Raw genomic sequence first — 22,751 nt, forward strand, 5'->3', positions numbered from 1 at the left:
GCTGCACAGCTCTTCTCTCATCAACTGATTTTCACCCATCAGACTATTCTCAATTTAATCTGGTCTTTACTAATATATAAAATGTGTTTTGATTTAGAATGGTCCATTATTAAATGGTTAGGAACAGGGGGAGGGGAAAAAGACATGTCATCTGTATGCTCTCCAATAGGGAATGGAGGACGCTGGCTTTCCTGCCGCTCTGTTTTGTAGGCTACTTCAGTTTCATAGCGGAGCATAATATGACCAGCTGAGAAATAAATACAACACCACTTATTTCACTGCACGTATCAACCACTGTTTGAGGAGTCTGCTCTCGCTGCCAGAAAGGTGATATTCCGCCCAAACTCTGTATGCCATGGGTTCTCCAACCCTGTTCCTGCAGCTACCCAGGTCTTAATTTGGGAAACCAATTGAAATATGTTGGAGAACATAGCATGTTTTCGTAATGAAACATATTTGACTTAACCGTTGACAGCCTGTCTGCACACTCAAAACAGGAATGAAGGAGAGAGAGGAGGAGATGGAAACACATGGTGGTGAGATATTCTGTGTAGCTGAAGTTAATGTGTCACTCAATTAATTATGAAAATATAAAAAATTCCCTATTACTAGGCTATTCAAAATCAAATTCACTAATTGTAGGCTAACTGTAAGCTGCCCTGCACAATCAATGAATCAACAGCATCATCTAGGGCTATATGTTCTGTCCCAGACTCATGGATATAAAGTATGCAGCATAGCGTAAGGTAACCAGTCCATCTAGTGTGCATAATAATACAGTCCACACAACTACGATTACTATCATTTGTTTAATTTTGGAGTATAGGCTAGACCAATTATGTACCAAAGACGTCTTAAATAAGTTTTGTTGTATGTTTTTCTGCCATGCGTAATATGTGGTAGGCTATGTATTGTATAATGGCACAATTATAATTTTAATTCAGTTTTTTTTCCCGGGCTTGGGCTCTTATATAAGCCTATGCATATGCATAAGATCTAATATGCATATGAGAGTTTTGAAATAATCGTCACCTTAGAAAGCACTGTCCATTTCATTGTGTTAGGCTTTGAAACAACATCCACCACTACATGTTTTACACTGTTTCAACCTGTTGTTGAACTTCTTTCTTCAAATTGATCAATCACAGTGAGGTGAGTTTTAAGAGCACGATACTGTTTTGATGATAAGTGTTTGATGTGATTTTCCCATTGCATTTACATTGATGTCAGAGTGGGTAGAGGGACAATAGAGCCCTGATTACCAGGCCATTAGGACCTGATGGAGGGACAATGGAGCCCTGAGTACCAGACCATTAGCATCCTGATGGAGGGACAATAGAGCCCTGAGTACCAGGCCATTAGGACCTGATGGAGGGACAATACAGCCCTGAGTACCAGGCCATTAGGACCTGAAGGAGGGACAATAGAACCCTGAGTACCAGGCCATTAGGACCTGAAGGAGGGACAATAGAACCCTGAGTACCAGGCCATTAGGACCTGAAGGAGGGACAATAGAGCCCTGAGTACCAGGCCATTAGGACCTGATGGTAGTTAGCAAGTTGAGTAGAGTGCATAATAGGAGATTACCGTGACTCAAAGGTCACGTGGAATTTTACTGAGGTCATGACTCATGACTTCCGGTGTGTAGGTACTACAGTCACTGCAACAGATCTAGTGATAAATCATTGTTGTCAAACTCCTGCCCAAAATGGATAATGGAACTAGAATACCCGGTGGAGACAGAAATGGGTCCTCTCAAAATATGACCAATGACCACCTGCCTCTCCTTCACCATGAGAGAGACCAGGAAAACAACGGCAATAAATAAACATAGGACATTTTTTTTACATGTTAAATGTTTCAAAATTCAAAAGGCACTCGCACATCTGAGCAATCTTGTTGCAGGTGCATGGCAACAGTTGAAACAGAATGAAGAAAAAAGGAAACCGCACACTGCTCTTGTTAGTATCACTGATATTTGATAAGCTTACGTATCGGCCTCACGGCCTTCGTCAGAGCTTTTGTGAATTTTCTGAAAACAGCACCTCTATGTAGACCTAGCCCCACCCACATCCGTTCCACGCATGGAAAGGGGTTGGAGGCGAAGGAAAAATAAATAAGTGCTACCATATATAACAATATGCATTTCACAAATATTACAAAAGTGTATAATTAAGATGCATTGAATACGTCCATAAAATCACAATGAGGACATAGCAAGTTTTCATTAATCTTTGGGTACATCATACAAAAAACAGAGTAATCTTAAATAGGGACATATTTTAAATTCACAACATACATAGGCATTTCATCATTAAATCCTTTAGGAAATAATGTCTGGAGGGTGAAAATCCAAAAACATTCTCTTTTACTAAGAGTATTATTAATATCACCTCCCCTGTCTGATATCTTAACTTTCTCTATACCACAAAATCTAAAGGTAGAAATGTCAGGCTTTAGGTCATTAAAATGTACTACGACTGGATAATCCCTGTCGTTTCTCCTGATTGAACTTTTATGTTCACTAATTCTCTGTTTGAGAGAGCGGGAGGTTTTACCGACATAGCAGAGCCCACATGGACATTTAATAATGTAAATAACATGGGTGGTGAAACACGTAATGATATCGTTTATTTGAAATCGTTTTCCTGTGTGGGGAAATGTTAAACACGTTAAATGTTTACCTTTATTTAACTAGGCAAATCAGTTAAGAACAAATTCTTATTTACAATGACGGCCTACCAGGGAACAGTGGGTTAACTGCCTTGTTCAGGGGCAGAACGACAGATTTTTACCCTGTCAGCTCGGTTACTGGCCCAACGCTCTAACCACTAGGCTACCTGCCGCCCCGAAAAACAGTGTGTGTGTGTGTGTGTGTAATCTCTGTAAAATCTACTACTGCACTCATCCATACAGTTTGCCATCACTTTGACTCCTCATTGCTTCTATCTGATTTAGACAAAATCCCTAATGCAGTATAATATGTTCAGCTGGACTACAGTAATGGACATTACTACTGGACCCTCACTGAGATAAAAGCCTTCACATACTGAAGAGGGAGGGGAAGAGGAGGAGCAGGGCAGTATGCTCTCTCGCCGTCTCAGTCTCTCTCTGCCTTTAGAACGCCCATCTTTCTATTTATCTAGAAAGTTCATTATAAACTGGGTGGTTCGAGCCCTGAATGCTGATTGGCTGATAGACCGTATACCACGGGTATGAAAAAACATGTATTTTTACTGCTCTAATTATGTTGGTAACCAGTTTATAATCACAATAAGGCCCCTCGGGTGTTTGTGGTATAAGGCAAACTCCGCGTTGCGTCGTGCGTAAAAACAGCCCTTAGCCGTGGTATATTGGCCATATAACAACACCTCCTCAGGCCCTATTGCTTAATTATATCGCTGTGTTTGTCTCTCTCAAGACACACTCTGTCTGTGTCATGTCTCTTCCATGCCTCTCTCTCACATTCTGTCTTCATAACTCTCCCGATCTTCCTCATTCTCAGGGAACCAGAGCCATCCATACAGCTCAGTGCACGTACTGTATGTTAGGTATACTAGCAGAGAGAAGGACTGAGGGGTGGATGAGACTGCTGAGTGCTCTACTTGAAACAAAACACTCAGCCATTAGTATGAGCCTGGGCCACGAGGCTTAATGCAACCTCACAGTCTACTGTTCTACTGGACAGATAACAGCCATTACTGCCTCAATGGGAGGGAGGGACATCAAGAGAAATGTTGAGATTCGGTGAAACAGTGTGTAAGGGAAATTTGAATGTTTGTGCTATTTTTAGAACTAATAATATTCTCAGAACTAATTTCTGTGTTCTATTCATGTGCTGTTCTATAAACCGATTTCTGTGTTCATGCAAGTGGCTGACTGTACAAATCCTCACTATCAGTAGCTGCAATTTGACAGTGCGCCCAAACCGTGTTTTGAGAACAAAAGACCGTGTTTTGAGAACAAAAGACCGTGTTTTGAGAACAAAAGACCGTGTTTTGAGAACAAAAGACTGTGTTTTGAGAACAAATGAAAGATATCTCAGTTTCAAGGTCTCAGCTTAGAGAGAAGAAGCCTCGTGAGGTATTGGTATGTCACATGTTATGAACAAGTATTGGTCGGTCACATGAATGAAACAAAACGGTAATGATTCATTAATTATGCTAAATCATGCAAATATAACTTGTCTGTGTCTAGCTGTATATAAGACAAATGGTGGGACTGCCCCGGCAGAGCTCCTGACAGACATGTGTACTATGGTGCACTGAGTTGGATGGAACCTCTCCAGCGAGCTGACAAATAAACAATGATTCGTTTAAGATTGACTTTGAGTGTCAATGTGTAAGAATTTCCACGACAAGTGCAAGCAAACGACAGACGGAGCTTGGGGGAGAAATAGCAGGAGAAAATAGGATGTTGCTGTTTTTGAAAATCTGTAGAAGATAAGAGCATTATAATGGCTTTAACATGAGCCGTTCTGAATTAGACCCTGTTCTCTCCGTCTCTCTCCCAACTAACACAAGCTCTCATCCTGCTTTCAGCAATGAGGGAAATACATCTATGCATTTAGCATGTGTATGGGCCACTAGCTACTATTACCATTAATGTACTGTATACAATAGACCCTATCATACAAGCTCTTCATAATGTATTAAAGCTACCTGTATGTGAATGAATACATTCCTTTACTACTCCTTGAAGTATCAAGCATTCAATTCCATTTACATTCTCTCCATATCACTTCATTATTTTCATCTCACTCCATTCTAATGCCATACATCTATGACTTGAGTGACAGTTCAAATCAAAGATGAATTTTCAGTTATTTGAGCCCTTCATTTTCAAATACCGGAAGATCAGGTGATTTACCATTGATGTGGGTAATGGTGCTAGGTTTCCAGTTATTGTCCTTGGGGCTTTTCGAGGGTTGCTAAATTAATTCAAATTAGCCGTACTTATGAATTTGTTACCATATCATTTCCTCTCACAACTCATCACTACGTCGGCCTGCATTGTGAAGTGTGTGTGTGTGTGTGTGTGTGTGTAAGAATGTGTGTTGGAGACAAACAGCCTGGACTGGCTCCTTGTCTGGGGAGAGTGATGCGTGTCCACACACCTGCGGTCCTGCTCTGCTGATGCATGCTAATGTCCAGGGCCCCTGGTCCTGGTGGAGCACAAGGGCAGAGAGGCAAAGGCACTGCGCTCTGTTCCCAGGTCTGACTCACCCTGCCTAGGGTAGCTCTGAGTAGGTTGGTGGGTGGAGACGGGACAGGGACCAATGTGTTAGTCACAGGGCTAGGGGACTAAAGGGACAAGAATTAACTGGAGGAAATGCTGCTTTGGGCTATTTTAAAGAGGGCTGCCAGTGTGTTCATGAAAACACAAATGCACACATTCTATCTCACTCTCTTTCTCTCTCACACACACACACACACACACACACACACACACACACACACACACTCACTTCCAGAAAGTCTAATGAGAGTAGGAGGACACTTCTCCTGAGACTGAAGTGCCCTTCAGAATCTTTCCAGGCAGTGACTAAACAGACAAAACAGAGCTGAGTGCAATGAAAATAGCCATTAGGGCCTTCAATGCTCTCCAGCACAAATATACCAGACTCAACACAAACACACGAACATACACACACACATGCACACGCATACACATGCACGCACACTCGCATTCACACAAACACACGCATGCACACAAACACACACACAAATACTAAAAAGTACTAAGTAATCTGTTACTCTGTCCAATTGCTTTCAGGTAATTTCTCTGCAGGCCTATAGGAGATCCGCTCCAGCAATTAAAAAAACTAAAAAACGATCTCAATCCGCCTTGAAAGAATTGAAACCAAATGAAAACTGTGTAGAAATGATAATGGACCTACATCTATAGTCTCCTCACTCTGTCCAGCTTGATAACAGTCATCTATAGTCACCTCTCTCTGTCCAGCTTGATAACAGTCATCTATAGTCTCCTCACTCTGTCCATCTAAATAACAGTCATCTATAGTATCCTCTCTCTGTCCAGCTAGATAACAGTCATCTATAGTATCCTCTCTCTGTCCAGCTAGATAACAGTCATCTATAGTCTCCTCACTCTGTCCAGCTAGATAACAGTCATCTATAGTCTCCTCTCTCTGTCCAGCTTGATAACAGTCATCTATAGTCTCCTCACTCTGTCCAGCTTGATAACAGTCATCTATAGTCTCCTCACTCTGTCCAGCTAGATAACAGTCATCTATAGTCTCCTCACTCTGTCCAGCTAGATAACAGTCATCTATAGTATCCTCTCTCTGTCCAGCTTGATAACAGTCATCTATAGTATCCTCTCTCTGTCCAGCTTGATAACAGTCATCTATAGTCTCCTCACTCTGTCCAGCTAGATAACAGTCATCTATAGTATCCTCTCTCTGTCCAGCTAGATAACAGTCATCTATAGTCTCCTCTCTCTGTCCAGCTAGATAACAGTCATCTATAGTCTCCTCTCTCTGTCCAGCTAGATAACAGTCATCTATAGTTTCCTCTCTCTGTCCAGCTTGATAACAGTCATCTATAGTCTCCTCACTCTGTCCAGCTTGATAACAGTCATCTATAGTATCCTCTCTCTGTCCAGCTAGATAACAGTCATCTATAGTATCCTCTCTCTGTCCAGCTAGATAACAGTCATCTATAGTATCCTCTCTCTGTCCAGCTAGATAACAGTCATCTATAGTCTCCTCTCTCTGTCCAGCTAGATAACAGTCATCTATAGTATCCTCTCTCTGTCCAGCTAGATAACAGTCATCTATAGTATCCTCTCTCTGTCCAGCTAGATAACAGTCATCTATAGTTTCCTCTCTCTGTCCAGCTTGATAACAGTCATCTATAGTCTCCTCACTCTGTCCAGCTTGATAACAGTCATCTATAGTCTCCTCACTCTGTCCAGCTAGATAACAGTCATCTATAGTATCCTCTCTCTGTCCAGCTTGATAACAGTCATCTATAGTATCCTCTCTCTGTCCAGCTTGATAACAGTCATCTATAGTATCCTCTCTCTGTCCAGCTTGATAACAGTCATCTATAGTCTCCTCACTCTGTCCAGCTAGATAACAGTCATCTATAGTCTCCTCACTCTGTCCAGCTTGATAACAGTCATCTATAGTCTCCTCACTCTGTCCAGCTTGATAACAGTCATGGAATATTGAAAATTCCAAAAGCGACGGAAATATATAACATTTTAATTGCGGCCCCCCGGACGTCAGTGAAGAACAAATGAAGCCTGTGGAGAGAATGAGTTTGACATCCCTGGTTTAAACTAATAGTGGACAGTGTTGCCATGTTAGGAAGAAGACTGGTGAAAAGGACAGGACTGATAGTGACTGGGAGGCTGGGGGCCAGACTGAACAAGAGGTTCACCCCTGAGATAGGCGCAGAGCTAATCTATGTACATGAGGATATGCCATTGACCAAACATTTATCATTGCAGGTGATTTATACATCGGTTATTGTGGGTATAGGGTTTTGGCCAGCACTGTCAACCCCGAGGCCAGGCTATCTCCTAACCCGGAGAGCAAGGTAATAGCGAGACAAGCCCAGAGAGAGCGAGCCCAGAGCACATCTATCATCAGGAAGCACTGATCCAGACCGCCAGACAGTGAGCACGCCCAGGGGAGTCCAGACGAGCCCAGAATGACTGAACCTCCTGAGGGGAAGCCCAACGAGCCCAGAATGACTGATGCGACCCAGGGAAGGGTAATCAAGTGTAGAATGACAGATTCCTCCCACTGGGTGCGAAACGAATGAAGAACAAAGGGGTCCACCCAGTGGAGATGAAACAAGCGACGAATAACTGATGCCACCAAAGGGAAGGTAGTCAAGTGCGGAATGCATAGGTGTGTATTAGGAGAAGTTAGGAAAGTGTGTTGCGAGGGGGGGTTGAGAGGTGGTGGTAAACGAGTGCACAGTAGTTTTCCTCAGGGCGATGAGAGGAGTGATCACAGATCTCCCTGCTGAAAGGGAGATTAAACTAAAATAGATGCTGCCCAGGGTGGGTTAAATGAGCAAAGAGCAAGTGCTGACTTTATTCTAGGGAATTAACTAGTGAGTGAAAGGAGGGAAATATACTGTATGAATCACCTCTCCCTTTGTCTCTCAAGCACTTTCTCTGTATCTCTGCTTACTGTGGGCCAGTAGTCTACAGGTACACACTCAGTCAGTCAGTCACACATGAAGAGAGTCAGATTGACACACAGATTGGTCTGACAGTGTGAATGTGATATTAGGAGAGAGAATCCACACCATAGCTCATAGAAAGACAGAAAAGGGAGAGCAAGAGACGAAGTGAGAGAGTGAAAATGAAAGACAGAGAGAGAGAGAGAGAGAGAGACAGTGAGAGGTGGAGAGAGAAGACGAGGGATTAGGCTTGAGAGAAACTATGTAATCCATTGAATCCAAGGCTAACAAATGCGTTTTAAAGCGTGATTCCAGCTGTTTAATAATGAGAATTGGGTCCACTGTGCACGCACGCACACACACACACACACACACACACACACACACACACACACACACACACACACACACACACACACACACACACACACACACACACACACACACACACACACACACACACACACACACACACACACACACACACACACACACACACACACACACAGGTTTGTGATTGTGGCTGGCAGCTCTAATCCTCAGAGGGATTAAAGCACACAGAGCTGCAGGACCTGAGCAGCTGGTCCATCTCTCATCACACTCTGCACTCTCGCTGCTCTGTGTGTTTCTGTTAGCAACTTTTCCATCTGTCTCGAGCTGTCACTAGCAACCTCACAATATATCCTTCATTGAAATAACAACACCACAGAAAAGCTGTCTCAAACTGACAGCAGAGAGACAAGACTCTACACAAGCATGCACGCACACGCACACACACACACACACACACACACACACACACACACACACACACACACACACACACACACACACGGAGCCTGATTACTTGACGTGCCACTGAGGCAGTGTATCAGTCCCGCACCCAGCCAGAGATATGCAGACACACTGTGGAGGTAAAAACTGCACCCGTCAACACTCTGCCAAACAGATAACAGGAGGATCTGTTGACAACAACAAGAGTCCCAAATTAGAATAAAAATATCCCAACTATGGCAGAGACGTGGAGAGACTTGGTGAACCGCTAATGTAATAATAATAATAAATAACCAACAGGCCAACAAAAGTATTCATTCACCAAGATGAGAGACATTCAGAAACATAAAACTCTCTGAACAATCATAAGCCATGAATAAAACAAGTATTTTCTAAAGAAGACAAACAATTAAAAAGTAAAGGAAAATGATCTGAACCAACAAGTTGAACAAACCAATCCACACTGCTCATCAAGTCCATCACAACAACGAACCAAACCCTGAATAAACACACAAAACAAACGAACGAACGGCATGAATGACAGAGCGGAGGAGAGAAGTCTTCCTCTCTTTCTGTGACTGACCTTGCAGAGTTTGTGGTAGCGCGGGGATGAGATGGCCATTCTCTGGAGCCTGTGAAGGAAGACCACCACTTTCTGGAGGGAGGTACGGACCATGGCCATCATTTTACGCGTGCCACAGGTCTGCAGCCTGCTCCGAGTCCGCATGGCACGCTAGCACTGCCCAGCCCTGCTCATATCCTCTCCTCCTCCTTCTCCCAGAGACACACCACAGCAGGAGTGACGTGAACACACACACTTACACACACTGTCTGACACACATGCTGCGATCGGCATGCCCCCGCACATGCAGATATACTGGCACACACACACACACACACAGTGCACGGTCAGTCACGTGCACTCTCACAGCAAACACTCTCTCTCACACATATACACACACAGTCACACACACATGCACACACTTCCTCCTCACACACTCACTCATGCATTTAAGCGATGCTGAAACACTCACTGACTCTCATTCACACACACTTAAACCATGGTACACAAAACCACTCCAAAAAGACATGTCACTCTGGGGTCCACTTCAGGAGCCTGGGGTCAAAGAGGACGAAAAGGAGAAAAATCAGCCGATAAGCAAACAAAGAGAAGAAGAATGAGAGTGGGAGGCAGAAGTTTTGCTGGAGGAGAAGAGAGGTGCGCTGCTCTCCGATCGCGGCTCACAGCGGACAGCCGGAGATAAAGACTGTAGCGCTCCACGGAAAACCTTCAGAGCGGACGACAGAGAGAGACAGAGAGAGAGCGAGAGAGAGAGAGACAGAGCGAGAGCGAGAGACAGAGAGAGACAGAGAGAGAGCGAGAGAGACAGAGCGAGAGAGAGAGAGACAGAGCGATCAGTAGACCTGGGATAACAGAAGACAGAAGCTCCTTCAGCCATAGAGAGCCAATGACCAGCCAGAGGGAACCAATGACTGGGAGAGAGGGAACGAGAGAGAGAAAGAGGAAGGGAGAGAGAGAGAGAAAGAGGAAGGGAGAGAGAGAAAGACACCAAGGGAGAGAGCGAGCACAAGTGAGATGTACAGCGTGCAGCCCGCACACAGCAGGAGCAGCAGTGTGTGTGTGTGTGTGTGTGTGTGTGTGTGTGTGTGTGTGTGTGTGTGTGTGTGTGTGTGTGTGTGTGTGTGTGTGTGTGTCCCAGATGTAACGATATGCTCAGACACAGATACAGAGGGATGAGAAAGCAGTCTGATATGAGAACAGGGAGCTGAGAGAGAGAAGAGAAGAAAGGGGAGGGACGAGAGAGAAGGGAAGACAGGGAAGGGAAGAGAGGGAAGAGATGGGAGGTAAGAGAGGGGAGGTAAGAGAGGGGAAGGAAGAGAGGGAAGGGAAGGGAAGAGAGAAGGGAAGAGAGAAAAGCAGAAAGTACATTTTGTGAGCGCATGAAAGAGAATAAAATGAAAAGAAAGTGAAGGATAGTGTATGAAAGAGAAACAGAGACATGGAAACAGAGGAAGTGCTGATTCAGTAGTAGCATCTGTAATTTGCTCTGTTAATAGATTCCGAAACATGACTTTCTCCTGCACTCAGGATCTGAACCCGTTTTTCCCCCTAAAGACTCCCCCAGCACGACAGACAATGCACTCCTTTTGACACCACACCACGATTGCCTCATCTCAGTTTCCCAACACTCATAAATACAGAACACACACACACACACTAAACTCTAAATAAGAGTGTGTTCAGCTTTGAGCTAAGGGACATATTAATGCCCATATGGCCCCTGTCTGGCCTGTCACTTCATATCCAGGGAAAAGCAGGATGGGAAAGGGAGGCTTAGCATTGAACACACACACACACAGAGACACACACGCTCTCCACCCCCATACACACACACATAAACACTTAGATAACCATGTGAGAAAGAGAGAGTGATTATCAAGTGCTCTGTGAAGACAGATCTTGATTTGGTGAGCCATACATGTATTCACTCATTCCACACAGTATTGATTATTCTAAGGGAATTACGGGAATACCGTTAGCTAGCCCAGTTAGCAAAATCGCACTGACGTCACTGGGTTTCCAGTAAGATCCGTTAGTGTCGGCATATATGAACCCCCTCGGGAACTAGCATCATGTTCACAGTAACTTACAGCATTGTTTGGCCAGCGATTCCAACGTTCTGTAGAATGAAAGTTAACGTTTGAGAAGGGCCGGAATCTGAATGGTGTTTGCTGAACAGCTTTGACTTGTTATACAGACTGGAACGCACTGGTTTTAGCTTTTTAACATGCGCACACGCGCGCACAATAAGCCAATGTAGCATTTTTTGTACACATAGGTACATATCAAGGTGAAAACATCAGAGATACACTCACACGACTGGGGTAGGCTAGATAAAAGCTCCCTTCCAACAGTGTGACCTTTGCCCTCTCTGTGTGAGAGTATTACTACTACATCTCTGACTCTTTGGAGTGTGTGTGTGTGTGTGTGTGTGTGTGTGTGTGTGTGTGTGTGTGTGTGTGTGTGTGTGTGTGTTGCCCTCTGCCCTCATTCTGTGTGTTGTGCGTGTCTCTGTGCTCCTGTGTGACAGTGAATAATAGGGAACAGGCTGCATAGTGGCTTCACATGGAGTCACTGCAGCTGAACATGACACCACACCAGCTGAGGGGAAACAGGCTAGCACGGTGCAACACAATATGACACCACACCAGCTGAGGGAAACAGGCTAGCACGGTGCAACACAATATGACACCACACCAGCTGAGGGAAACAGGCTAGCACGGTGCAACACAATATGACACCACACCAGCTGAGGGAAACAGGCTAGCACGGTGCAACACAATATGGCACCACACCAGCTGAGGGGAAACAGGCTAGCACGGTGCAACACAATATGACACCACACCAGCTGAGGGGAAACAGGCTAGCACGGTGCAACACAATATGACACCACACCAGCTGAGGGAAACAGGCTAGCACGGTGCAACACAATATGACACCACACCAGCTGAGGGGAAACAGGCTAGCACGGTGCAACACAATATGACACCACACCAGCTGAGGGAAACAGGCTAGCACGGTGCAACACAATATGACACCACACCAGCTGAGGGGAAACAGGCTAGCACGGTGCAACACAATATGACACCACACCAGCTGAGGGGAAACAGGCTAGCACGGTGCAACACAATATGACACCACACCAGCTGAGGGGAAACAGGCTAGCACGATGCAACACAATATGACACCACACCAGCTGAGGGGAAACAGACTAGCACGATGCAACACAATATGACACCACACCAGCTGAGGGGAAACAGGCTAGCACGGTGCAACACAATATGACACCACACCAGCTGAGGGGAAACAGGCTAGCACGATGCAACACAATATGACACTACACCAGCTGAGGGAAAACAGACTAGACCGGTGCAACACAATATGGCACCACACCAGCTGAGGGGAAACAGGCTAGCACGGTGCAACACAATATGGCACCACACCAGCTGAGGGGAAACAGGCTAGCACGGTGCAACACAATATGGCACCACACCAGCTGAGGGGAAACAGGCTAGCACGGTGCAACACAATATGGCACCACACCAGCTGAGGGACAACAGGCTAGCACGGTGCAACACAATATGGCACCACACCAGCTGAGGGACAACAGGCTAGCACGGTGCAACACAATATGGCACCACACCAGCTGAGGGGAAACAGGCTAGCACGGTGCAACACAATATGGCACCACACCAGCTGAGGGGAAACAGGCTAGCACGGTGCAACACAATATGACACCACACCAGCTGAGGGGAAACAGGCTAGCACGATGCAACACAATATGACACCACACCAGCTGAGGGGAAACAGACTAGCACGATGCAACACAATATGACACCACACCAGCTGAGGGGAAACAGGCTAGCACGGTGCAACACAATATGACACCACACCAGCTGAGGGGAAACAGGCTAGCACGATGCAACACAATATGACACTACACCAGCTGAGGGAAAACAGGCTAGACCGGTGCAACACAATATGGCACCACACCAGCTGAGGGGAAACAGGCTAGCACGGTGCAACACAATATGGCACCACACCAGCTGAGGGGAAACAGGCTAGCACGGTGCAACACAATATGGCACCACACCAGCTGAGGGGAAACAGGCTAGCACGGTGCAACACAATATGGCACCACACCAGCTGAGGGACAACAGGCTAGCACGGTGCAACACAATATGGCACCACACCAGCTGAGGGACAACAGGCTAGCACGGTGCAACACAATATGGCACCACACCAGCTGAGGGGAAACAGGCTAGCACGGTGCAACACAATATGGCACCACACCAGCTGAGGGGAAACAGGCTAGCACGGTGCAACACAATATGGCACCACACCAGCTGAGGGACAACAGGCTAGCACGGTGCAACACAATATGGCACCACACCAGCTGAGGGGAAACAGGCTAGCACGATGCAACACAATATGGCACCACACCAGCTAAACCTTATCACATATTTGTTTTTATATATACAGTAGTAGATTGTGTATTTCAACCTTAAGGATTAAATAAAACATTTGTTCTCCAGTTGTAAGAACTAACATAAGGTGCTTCATCTTTCTATAGCACATCTCTAAGACCTAACTTCTGAGGAACATTGCATTTTTCTTCTCCTAAGAAATCATGTGGCTTGTGGTTATATGGAGCATCTCAAGAAGAAACTCAGGTAAGGTGACAGACTTAACATTGACTGGTGACACAAGAGTCACTCTGAATGAAGGAAGGCTCCAGGCTCCTTTCCCCGTATCTCAATCTGACCATTCTCTGTCCTGTTATCTCCTTCTCTCTCTAATCCCCCTCTCTTTCCTCCTTCCCCATTCATTTGCTTTCATTCATACAGTTTCCATTTGGCTCTGACTGCAGTCCATCAATCTTACCCCAAGTTGGGAGACAGAGGGAGAGAGAGAAATAAGAGGGAATAAGGGTTAAGGAGGCGTAAAGGAGAGAGGACAAGAAGGGGTAGAGAGGGTGAAATAAAAAAATATAGGCATTTCCAGAAAGCTCAATTTGAAATCACAAGATGGGCTTCCTGTAGGTGGAAACAGAGCTGGAGAAAAGAGACCATACGAGACCATGTATGAGACCATACGAGGTCATGTATGAGACCATGTATGAGATCATGTATGAGGCCATACGAGGTCATGCATGAGGCCATGTATGAGACCATGTGAGACCATGTGAGGCCGTGCATGAGGCCATACGAGGTCATGTATGAGGCCATGTATGAGACCATGTGAGGCCCTGTGAGGCCCTGTGAGGCCATGTATGAGGCCGTGTATGAGGCTGTGTATGAGGCCATGTATGAGACCATGTGAGGCCATGTATGAGGCCATGTGTGAGACCATGTGTGAGACCATGTGTGAGACCATGTATGAGGCCATGTATGTGGCCATGTGTGAGACCATGTATGAGGCCATGTATGTGGCCATGTGTGAGACCATGTGTGAGACCATGTGTGAGACCATGTGTGAGCCCATGTATGAGGCCATGTATGAAACCATGTATGAGACCATGTATGAGACCATGTATGAGACCATGTATGAGACCATGTATGAGCAGGCTGTTTTTAGAACATCAGTGCTCCCTCAAGTGACCTAGAAAAACACAATGAAAAGGCACAACTCAATGGGAGATAAAGAAAATCATAGATGACTGTAGAAGTCTATAGTATTTCCTCAGTGATCATCAGAACAGTATCTGTGATTCACAGGAACAGTGTGTGTGTGACCGTGTGCATGTGTGCGTGCAAGTTCAGCCTGGTTTCACAATGCAGGTAAAAAAGGACAGACTACGGTCTTATCTGGACTACTACAGGAAGAACATCTCCCTCCCTCTCCCTGCACTCATCCTCTTTCTCTTTCACGCGCCCGCTCAACATACCCCCTTAGACACAGGAATCAATGTGGCGTTCAGACGGTCTGTTTTTACACAGACCAGGGGCATTGTGATCGAGAGATAAGGGGTGAAAGAGGGAGACCAAGCGTGTGAACAAATAAAACCAGAACCAGATTGGCATGACCGTGTGGTACGAAAAGAGCTCATCTCTGCCAAAGGGCTGTCGCACAACTAAACACAAGTCAAGGAGGATTTTGAATAGACCATTTCTAAATCAAAAGGGAGGACAATGTGTGTCAACGTAAGAGGCGGGAAAATGACAAGCAATAGGCGAGAGGACACATACCCACATCACTGAACAGCGCAGGACAGAAAAATCAATGAGCGACCACACACACGTAACCACAGCTCACATGAATGCACGCACACTATCTTAATGAGGGATGACAGGGGGATAATAGGACAGCACCTGTCCCCGTCTCCCACAAACCTCCTTATTTCAACCTCTCTCTGTATTCAGCCCCTCAGCCAAGCCATTTATCTCCATATATATACACCTCTCCACACAGTGGGGGAAAAAAGTATTTGATCCCCTGCTGATTTTGTACGTTTGCCCAATGACAAAGAAATGATCAGTCTATATTTTTAATGGTAGGTTTAGTGAGAGACAGAATAACAACAAAAATATCCAGAAAAACACATGTCAAAAATGTTATAAATTGATTTGCATTTTAATGAGGGAAATAAGTATTTGACCCCCTCTCAATCAGAAAGATTTCTGGCTCCCAGGTGTCTTTTATACAGGTAACGAGCTGAGATTAGGAGCACACTCTTAAAGGGAGTGCTCCTAACCGCAGCTTGTTACCTGTATAAAAGACACCTGTCCACAGAAGCAATCAATCGGATTCCAAACTCTCCACCATGGCCAAGACCAAAGAGCTCTCCAAGGATGTCAGGGACAAGATTGTAGACCTACACAAGGCTGGAATGGGCTACAAGACCATCGCCAAGCAGCTTGGTGAGAAGGTGACAACATTTGGTGCGATTATTCGCAAATGGAAGAAACACAAAAGAACTGTCAATCTCCCTCGGCCTGGGGCTCCATGCAAGATCTCACCTCGTGGAGTTGCAATGATCATGAGAACGGTGAGGAATCAGCCCAGAACTACCCGGGAGGATCTTGTCAATGATCTCAAGGCAGCTGGGACCATAGTCACCAAGAAAACAATTGGTAACACACTACGCCGTGAAGGACTGAAATCCTGCAGTGCCCGCAAGGTCCCCCTGCTCAAAAATACATATACATGCCCGTCTGAAGTTTGCCAATGAACATCTGAATGATTCAGAGGACAACTGGGTGAATGTGTTGTGGTCAGATGAGACCAAAATGGATCTCTTTGGCATCAACTCAACTCGCCGTGTTTGGAGGAGGAGGAATGCTGCCTATGACCCCAAGAACACAATCTCCACCGTCAAACATGGAGGTGGAAACATTATGCTTTGTGGGGTGTTTTTCTGCTAAGGGGACTGGACAACTTCACCGCATCAAAGGGACGATGGACGGGGCCATGTACCGTCAAATCTTGGGTGAGAACCTCCTTCCCTCAGCCAGGGCATTGAAAATGGGTCGTGGATGGGTATTCCAGCATGACAATGACCCAAAACACACGGCCAAGGCAACAAAGGAGTGGCTCAAGAAGAAGCACATTAAGGTCCTGGAGTGGCCTAGCCAGTCTCCAGACCTTAATCCCATAGAAAATCTGTGGAAGGAGCTGAAGGTTCGAGTTGCCAAACGTCAGACTCAAAACCTTAATGACTTGGAGAAGATCTGCAAAGAGGAGTGGGACAAAATCCCTCCTGAGATGTGTGCAAACCTGGTGGCCAACTACAAGAAACGTCTGACCTCTGTGATTGCCAACAAGGGTTTTGCCACCAAGTACTAAGTCATGTTTTGCAGAAGGGTCAAATACTTATTTCCCTCATTAAAATGCTAATCATTTTATAACATTTTTGACATGCGTTTTTCTGGATTTTTTTGTTGTTATTCTGTCTCTCACTGTTCAAATAAACCTACCATTAAGATTATAGACTGATCATTTCTTTGTAAGTGGGCAAACGTACAAAATCAGCAGGGGATCAAATACTTTTTCCCCCCACTGTATATCACCCAATACACACACACACACACACACACACACACACACACACACACACACACAAAAAATAAGCAGATGAAATGGGCATGGCCTACCTCCAGTTGCCCCCTCAGCTCCTTGACGTGGGCAGAGTCCTGTGATAGCTCCTCCCTCTGGGAGGCGTCGGCCAGGACGTTGACGGTAGTTTCGGCCTCCTGAAGCCACTTGAGGAAGGCCTCCAGCTCCCTGAGGGACGTCTGTAGAGCAGTCAGGTCACTGTCCAGCTGGGCCTGGCGGTCACTAGCCCTGTCAATCAATCAACATGTAATGGCCAATAATCAAGCATTGGTTTGGTTAGAGGTCATTGTTGAATTAGCTATCTGAGTATAATTCAAATATCTCATAACATTATCAAAGTGATATTTGTGTGTGTGGGGAGGGGGGATTCTTATAACCTTGTGGGGACCTAAAATCTCCAAAAGTCCCCACAAGGGTAGTAAAACAAGGAAAATTCCCCCTTGTGGGGACATTTCCCACATCCCCATGAGGACAAATGCTATTTTAAGCTTAGTGGTTAGGTTTAGGGTTACAATTAAGGTTACAATTAGGGTTGGGTTAGGTTAGGTTTAGGGGTTAGGGAAAATAGGATTTTGAATGGACATTTATTTTAGGTCCCCACAAGGATAGAAGAACATAACATGTGTGTGTCTGTGTGTGTGTGTGTGTGTGTGGTCTAACTTTGCCATCCTTTTGGGTTTCTAAAGTCCTCACAAGGATAGTAAAACAAGTGGGGACATTTTGCCAGTCCCCAAAAGGAAAACTGCTATTTTAGGTTTAGGGGTGAGGTTTCGGGTTAGGATTAGGAGTTAGGTTTCAGGTTAGGTTTAGGGGTTAGGTTTCGGGTTAGGTTTCAGGTTAGGTTTAGGGGTTAGGTTTCGGGTTAGGATTAGGTTTCAGGTTAGGTTTAGGGGTTAGGTTTCAGGTTAGGTTTCGGGTTAGGTTTAGGGGTTAGGTTTCGGGTTAGGAGTTAGGTTTTTTGGGTTAGGGGTTTGGGAAAAAAGGATTTTGAATGGAAATAAATGTTTTGGTCCCCCCTTGGATAGTAAAACCAACATGTATGTGTCTGTGTGTGTGTCCACCTGTTGTTGACGCTGTTCCAGGCTCTGTTGTGTTTGTCCGTGACCTCTTTGATCCTCCTTGTGTCATCTGCAGAATACTCTCGCAGGAGCTGATTGGACAGCTCGTTAAAGGTTACCACGGAACCCTGACCTCTTCCCAGGTCTTGCAAGAACACCTGGAGAAGAAAACAGAAACAAGCAACAAATAACGACATACTCCTCACAGACTAAACAGTAGCAGCAAATGACTTTCTAAATCTTTATTTCACTTCTTTCATCCACGTCTAATGCCTTTTAATCTCACTGCAATTATCACAGTTCCCTCAGGATCTCACTTTGTTTACTAAAGGTATGCTAACCCATTTAATTAAATGAGAAATAATTATTACCTTGTAGTCAGAGGTATCCTATCAGGACCTGTTCTAGGGCATTGAAACTACAGTAAAGTACCACAGTGAGTTAGACACAGATGCCCTCTAGTGTTTGAGATTGGCATTGCATCGGCCACACGAAAATAAAGTGTACACCTGACAATCCCCACATAAATCAGCTCATATACATACCATTATCTGCCTGCAAGGCATGTTTGAACAGCTCTCATTAACACTATCAATAACAGTCGTGACATACCAACAGTAAGCCCTGTCATTTGCATATACTCATCATAATCAGCATGTCACACCCGGCTAAGATGCAAACACACATAAACATACTTTCCAAAAACAGTTTTGAGTCACAGATTTAGAATCAGATTAGTACCTAATCCTAACCTTCACGATTAACATAATGAAAAATATCGGACATTTTATCAGTGGTTAGGGGCTACTCCCATCTGGCTAATGGGGCAGGGGGTCAGTAGTTCAAAGGTGAAGGGTCAGTGTATCTCTCACCTTGTTGTCACTGAGCTGTTTGGTCAGGGGTTCCCTGGAGAGCTGCAGCAGGTTGTGCAGGCGCCCCTCGTTCTGACCAATCAGAGCCTTCACCTCCTGCCTCTGCTCCTCCCACTGGTCGCTGTGGCCAATCATACTGTCCAGCTGCTGGAGACGCGCCTCTACGCCGTGCTGCGTGTTGTCCCATTGGCTATGCACCTTCTCTACTGCAGTGAGAGAGACGGAGGGAGAAAGATAAATAGTGGTAGCAATATTACTAGACCGAAAGTAATGGTTGTGGGTAGGGCTGTGGCGGTCAAGACAGTTTGTCAGCCAGTGATTGTCAAGCAAATAACTGCCGGTCTCACGGTAATTGACCGTTAATTAACATAAACACATTTAGCATCTCCTGTCTTCCACGCATAGCCTGCAAGCCACTGATGCAGATCTTTGGAACATCTACATTTTAAAAAGTCTTATAAATCCATGTAATATAGCCTCCACCATCACAATAAATCCATTATTTATTTTAGACAGATCTAAAGAAGCATGATATGAAGAAAATGTAGTCTATTTCAGAAGAACAGAATAGCATACTCAGTTGTCCTGATGTTAGGCCCTGATGTGGCTATGCCATATGGCTGTGGGCTACACTAGTTCAGTTAGCAGACAAGATTTCCTTAGAATTCCGTGGCATTATTTTATAGCATGAAGAATACAATTGAGCACAGCTGAATAAAATAGAAAGGATATTTTCTCCAAACGATTTGAGGGAGTGCGCACATGCATCTATTCTGTGTTGAGCGGTTAACAAAGAAACAGGTCCTCCTATATGCTTAATTTAGAGTTATTTATATAACTTTAGTTGTGATACAAATGTTGGGCAATTTATTTAGATGTTTTATACATTCTAAGGCTGCATGATGTGACTAATGATGATTTGAAAAAAGTTACATGAAAGGCATGAGCTATGTGCAGGCTGTACACACTTCCTTAGTCTCTCATTCACAATTTGACAAGCACATGATAATGCCTCAAATTTCCCAGCTGCACCCCCTTTGTGTGGCCGTAATGCTCCCTAAATCCATGCCTTTGCGGCCAGTGGTTATTGTGTCCTTGGCTGTGTGCCGAAGCACCTCTCACTCACATGGCTCTCCGTCACGTGACCGGGTCTTTCACACAGGCTACAAGTGAAGACAGACACATTGGGGATGCAACTGCGTGCGTCCTTATCGAATTCCAAGGCACATATTGGAAGAATTGTCAACATTTACTTTTCGTCAGCCAACAAGATGAGTAGGCCTAACCAACAGAAAAATCACTAGCCTATGTCAATCTGCTATCCCCCATAGTACAAAAGTTGACCTATTCTATTCTGGGTGAGAAATAAATATTCCAAACAGTCTGGGACAGTTGTGGGAAGCGATAGAGCCCAAATTAATACAACCACTAGCATAAAAAAAACCTGTTTTAAGCAATGAGCCTGACACGACAGATGAGAACGTTTAGCTTAAAATGTTGATAAACTATTAGGCTATTTCTTCACATTATAAGCGCAGCAATGCGCACACTGCAGTAGGCTATAAGCATGAATATTCCATTAGCAGGAAAACACCATTATCAAAAGTGACCTCAAATGTGATTATGCATGTAATGCTTTTATTATAAAGGTGCATTTTTTACGTTGAAAATGATCTTCCCCAAACCTGAAACTCACGTGCTGCTTATGTATGCCAGGTAGGCTCTACACCCGTTGTAAAGCAGATTAATGTGCTTAATTTTAAGACGCTATTTGGCCACTTTAGTTGTGATACAAACCTTATCAAAACATATAGGCCTATGGGCTAGGCTACATGAGGTGTGTGACTATGATTTGAAAAAGTTGCAAAAAAAGCATGCGCTGGGCATCATTCACAAGTGATAGGCTACTATTGTCACCAATGACACTTCTTGATTTAGTCTTGTCTTTACATAAGCTTAATAATATGTGTGTGAAATTTGTTTTGATTTAGAATGAACCATTATCATGCACTTGTCTCGAAACAGGAGTAGGGGAAAAAAATACATGTCAATTATGCACTTAAATAGCGAATGGAGGACACTTTTACTGTGGTTAATTTTTATGCCAGCCAGGTAGGCTATGCTCCTGTTGTTAAGAGAAGCAATGTGCTTAATATTAGGAAGTTGAGAAATGAAATAAATACAATAGGCCTAGCCTATAGAAAGCTGATGGGATCCTCCTCTTTTTAATAGAGGCCATCACTTTGTTTTCTCACGGAATTGCATAGTCTATAGAAATGTTGCGCAACATTAGCTCATGGGCTCTCGTGAAGTGATTTTTGAACACATTAGCATTGATGTTAGAGTAATTAGAGGGACAATAGAGAGCTGAGTACCAGGCAGTTAGCAAGTTTGGTAGGCTACTAATGACCATCAGCAGCATCAGCGCTTGGAGAAACCTAATTACCGTTACTAAATGGTCACGTGGAATTTGACTGCCTTCATGACTGCCGGTGTGGCAGTAATATGGTCACCGCAACAGCCCTAGTTGTGGGTTGTTAGTTTGAATTCAAGGTTGGGTAGGTGAGGTGTACCTTCCTGCTTTCTCCTATGAGCATACGGTACATACGTTTCTCAGTGATGGAGGTGCGTACATCCAGGTTGGAGGTCTTGTTCTTGATGTTCTGGGCCAGAGTGAAGATGTCCTCCAGCTGGGGGTGACGCTGCTCCAGGTCACTTTTAGTCACCTGGACAGAATATATATAATAAAGTATTTTTTACATGAACATATTACAGTAACCACAACCACAGGTGCAAATATTATTACACACACGACTCCCAGGTATATGCTACAGAGGTTTACCTACATACACAGACTCACTCAATGTTCATGGCAAGTTACAGTATATGCCACAGGTAACCACACACTCTGTGACTAAAGTCATTACCCAGTACACTCCACCAGTCCCCATTAATTCCCACACACACATACCTGTAGGCGTCCCATGGTGGTGCGTATCTCGTCTGTGTCCCCTACAGTAACGATGTTGGACTTGAGCATCTGTGTGATGAGTAGCAGCCAGTCAGCCAGCTCTGTGGCCGTCTCGTTCAGATCTGTGGGGGCCACCAGCTCTGGGCTGCGGGGGGTCTGGTGGTGCCGGTCCTCACTCATCAGACTGGCCATCTGTACTGCCGATGGGACCACTGACACTGGGGATGGACACAGTGGGGGAGGGAGGTGGAGAAAGGCCAATTTGATTCAATC

The 22,751-nt window shown here is 44.9% G+C and overlaps 1 protein-coding gene across 8 annotated transcripts in view; it reads right to left on the reverse strand.

The window, feature by feature from the left end:
- Positions 1–22,751, reverse strand: part of utrn (utrophin) — a 312,100-nt gene that overhangs the window by 169,848 nt on the left and 119,501 nt on the right. For 7 of the 8 annotated variants that reach the window (XM_029742136.1, XM_029742308.1, XM_029742221.1 and 4 more), the window contains 5 exons: positions 22,479–22,696; positions 22,116–22,233; positions 19,508–19,713; positions 18,639–18,793; positions 17,616–17,805 (listed from right to left, as the gene is read on the reverse strand). In XM_029742136.1, the coding sequence (XP_029597996.1) occupies positions 17,616–17,805; positions 18,639–18,793; positions 19,508–19,713; positions 22,116–22,233; positions 22,479–22,696 (887 nt within the window). Of the gene's footprint in view, positions 1–9,522; positions 9,704–17,615; positions 17,806–18,638; positions 18,794–19,507; positions 19,714–22,115; positions 22,234–22,478; positions 22,697–22,751 lie in introns of those variants that run through there. The other variant, XM_029742625.1, reaches the window with a different exon arrangement.

This window comes from Salmo trutta, chromosome 1 (assembly GCF_901001165.1).
Source record: "Salmo trutta chromosome 1, fSalTru1.1, whole genome shotgun sequence".
Taxonomy (NCBI): Eukaryota; Metazoa; Chordata; class Actinopteri; order Salmoniformes; family Salmonidae; genus Salmo; species Salmo trutta.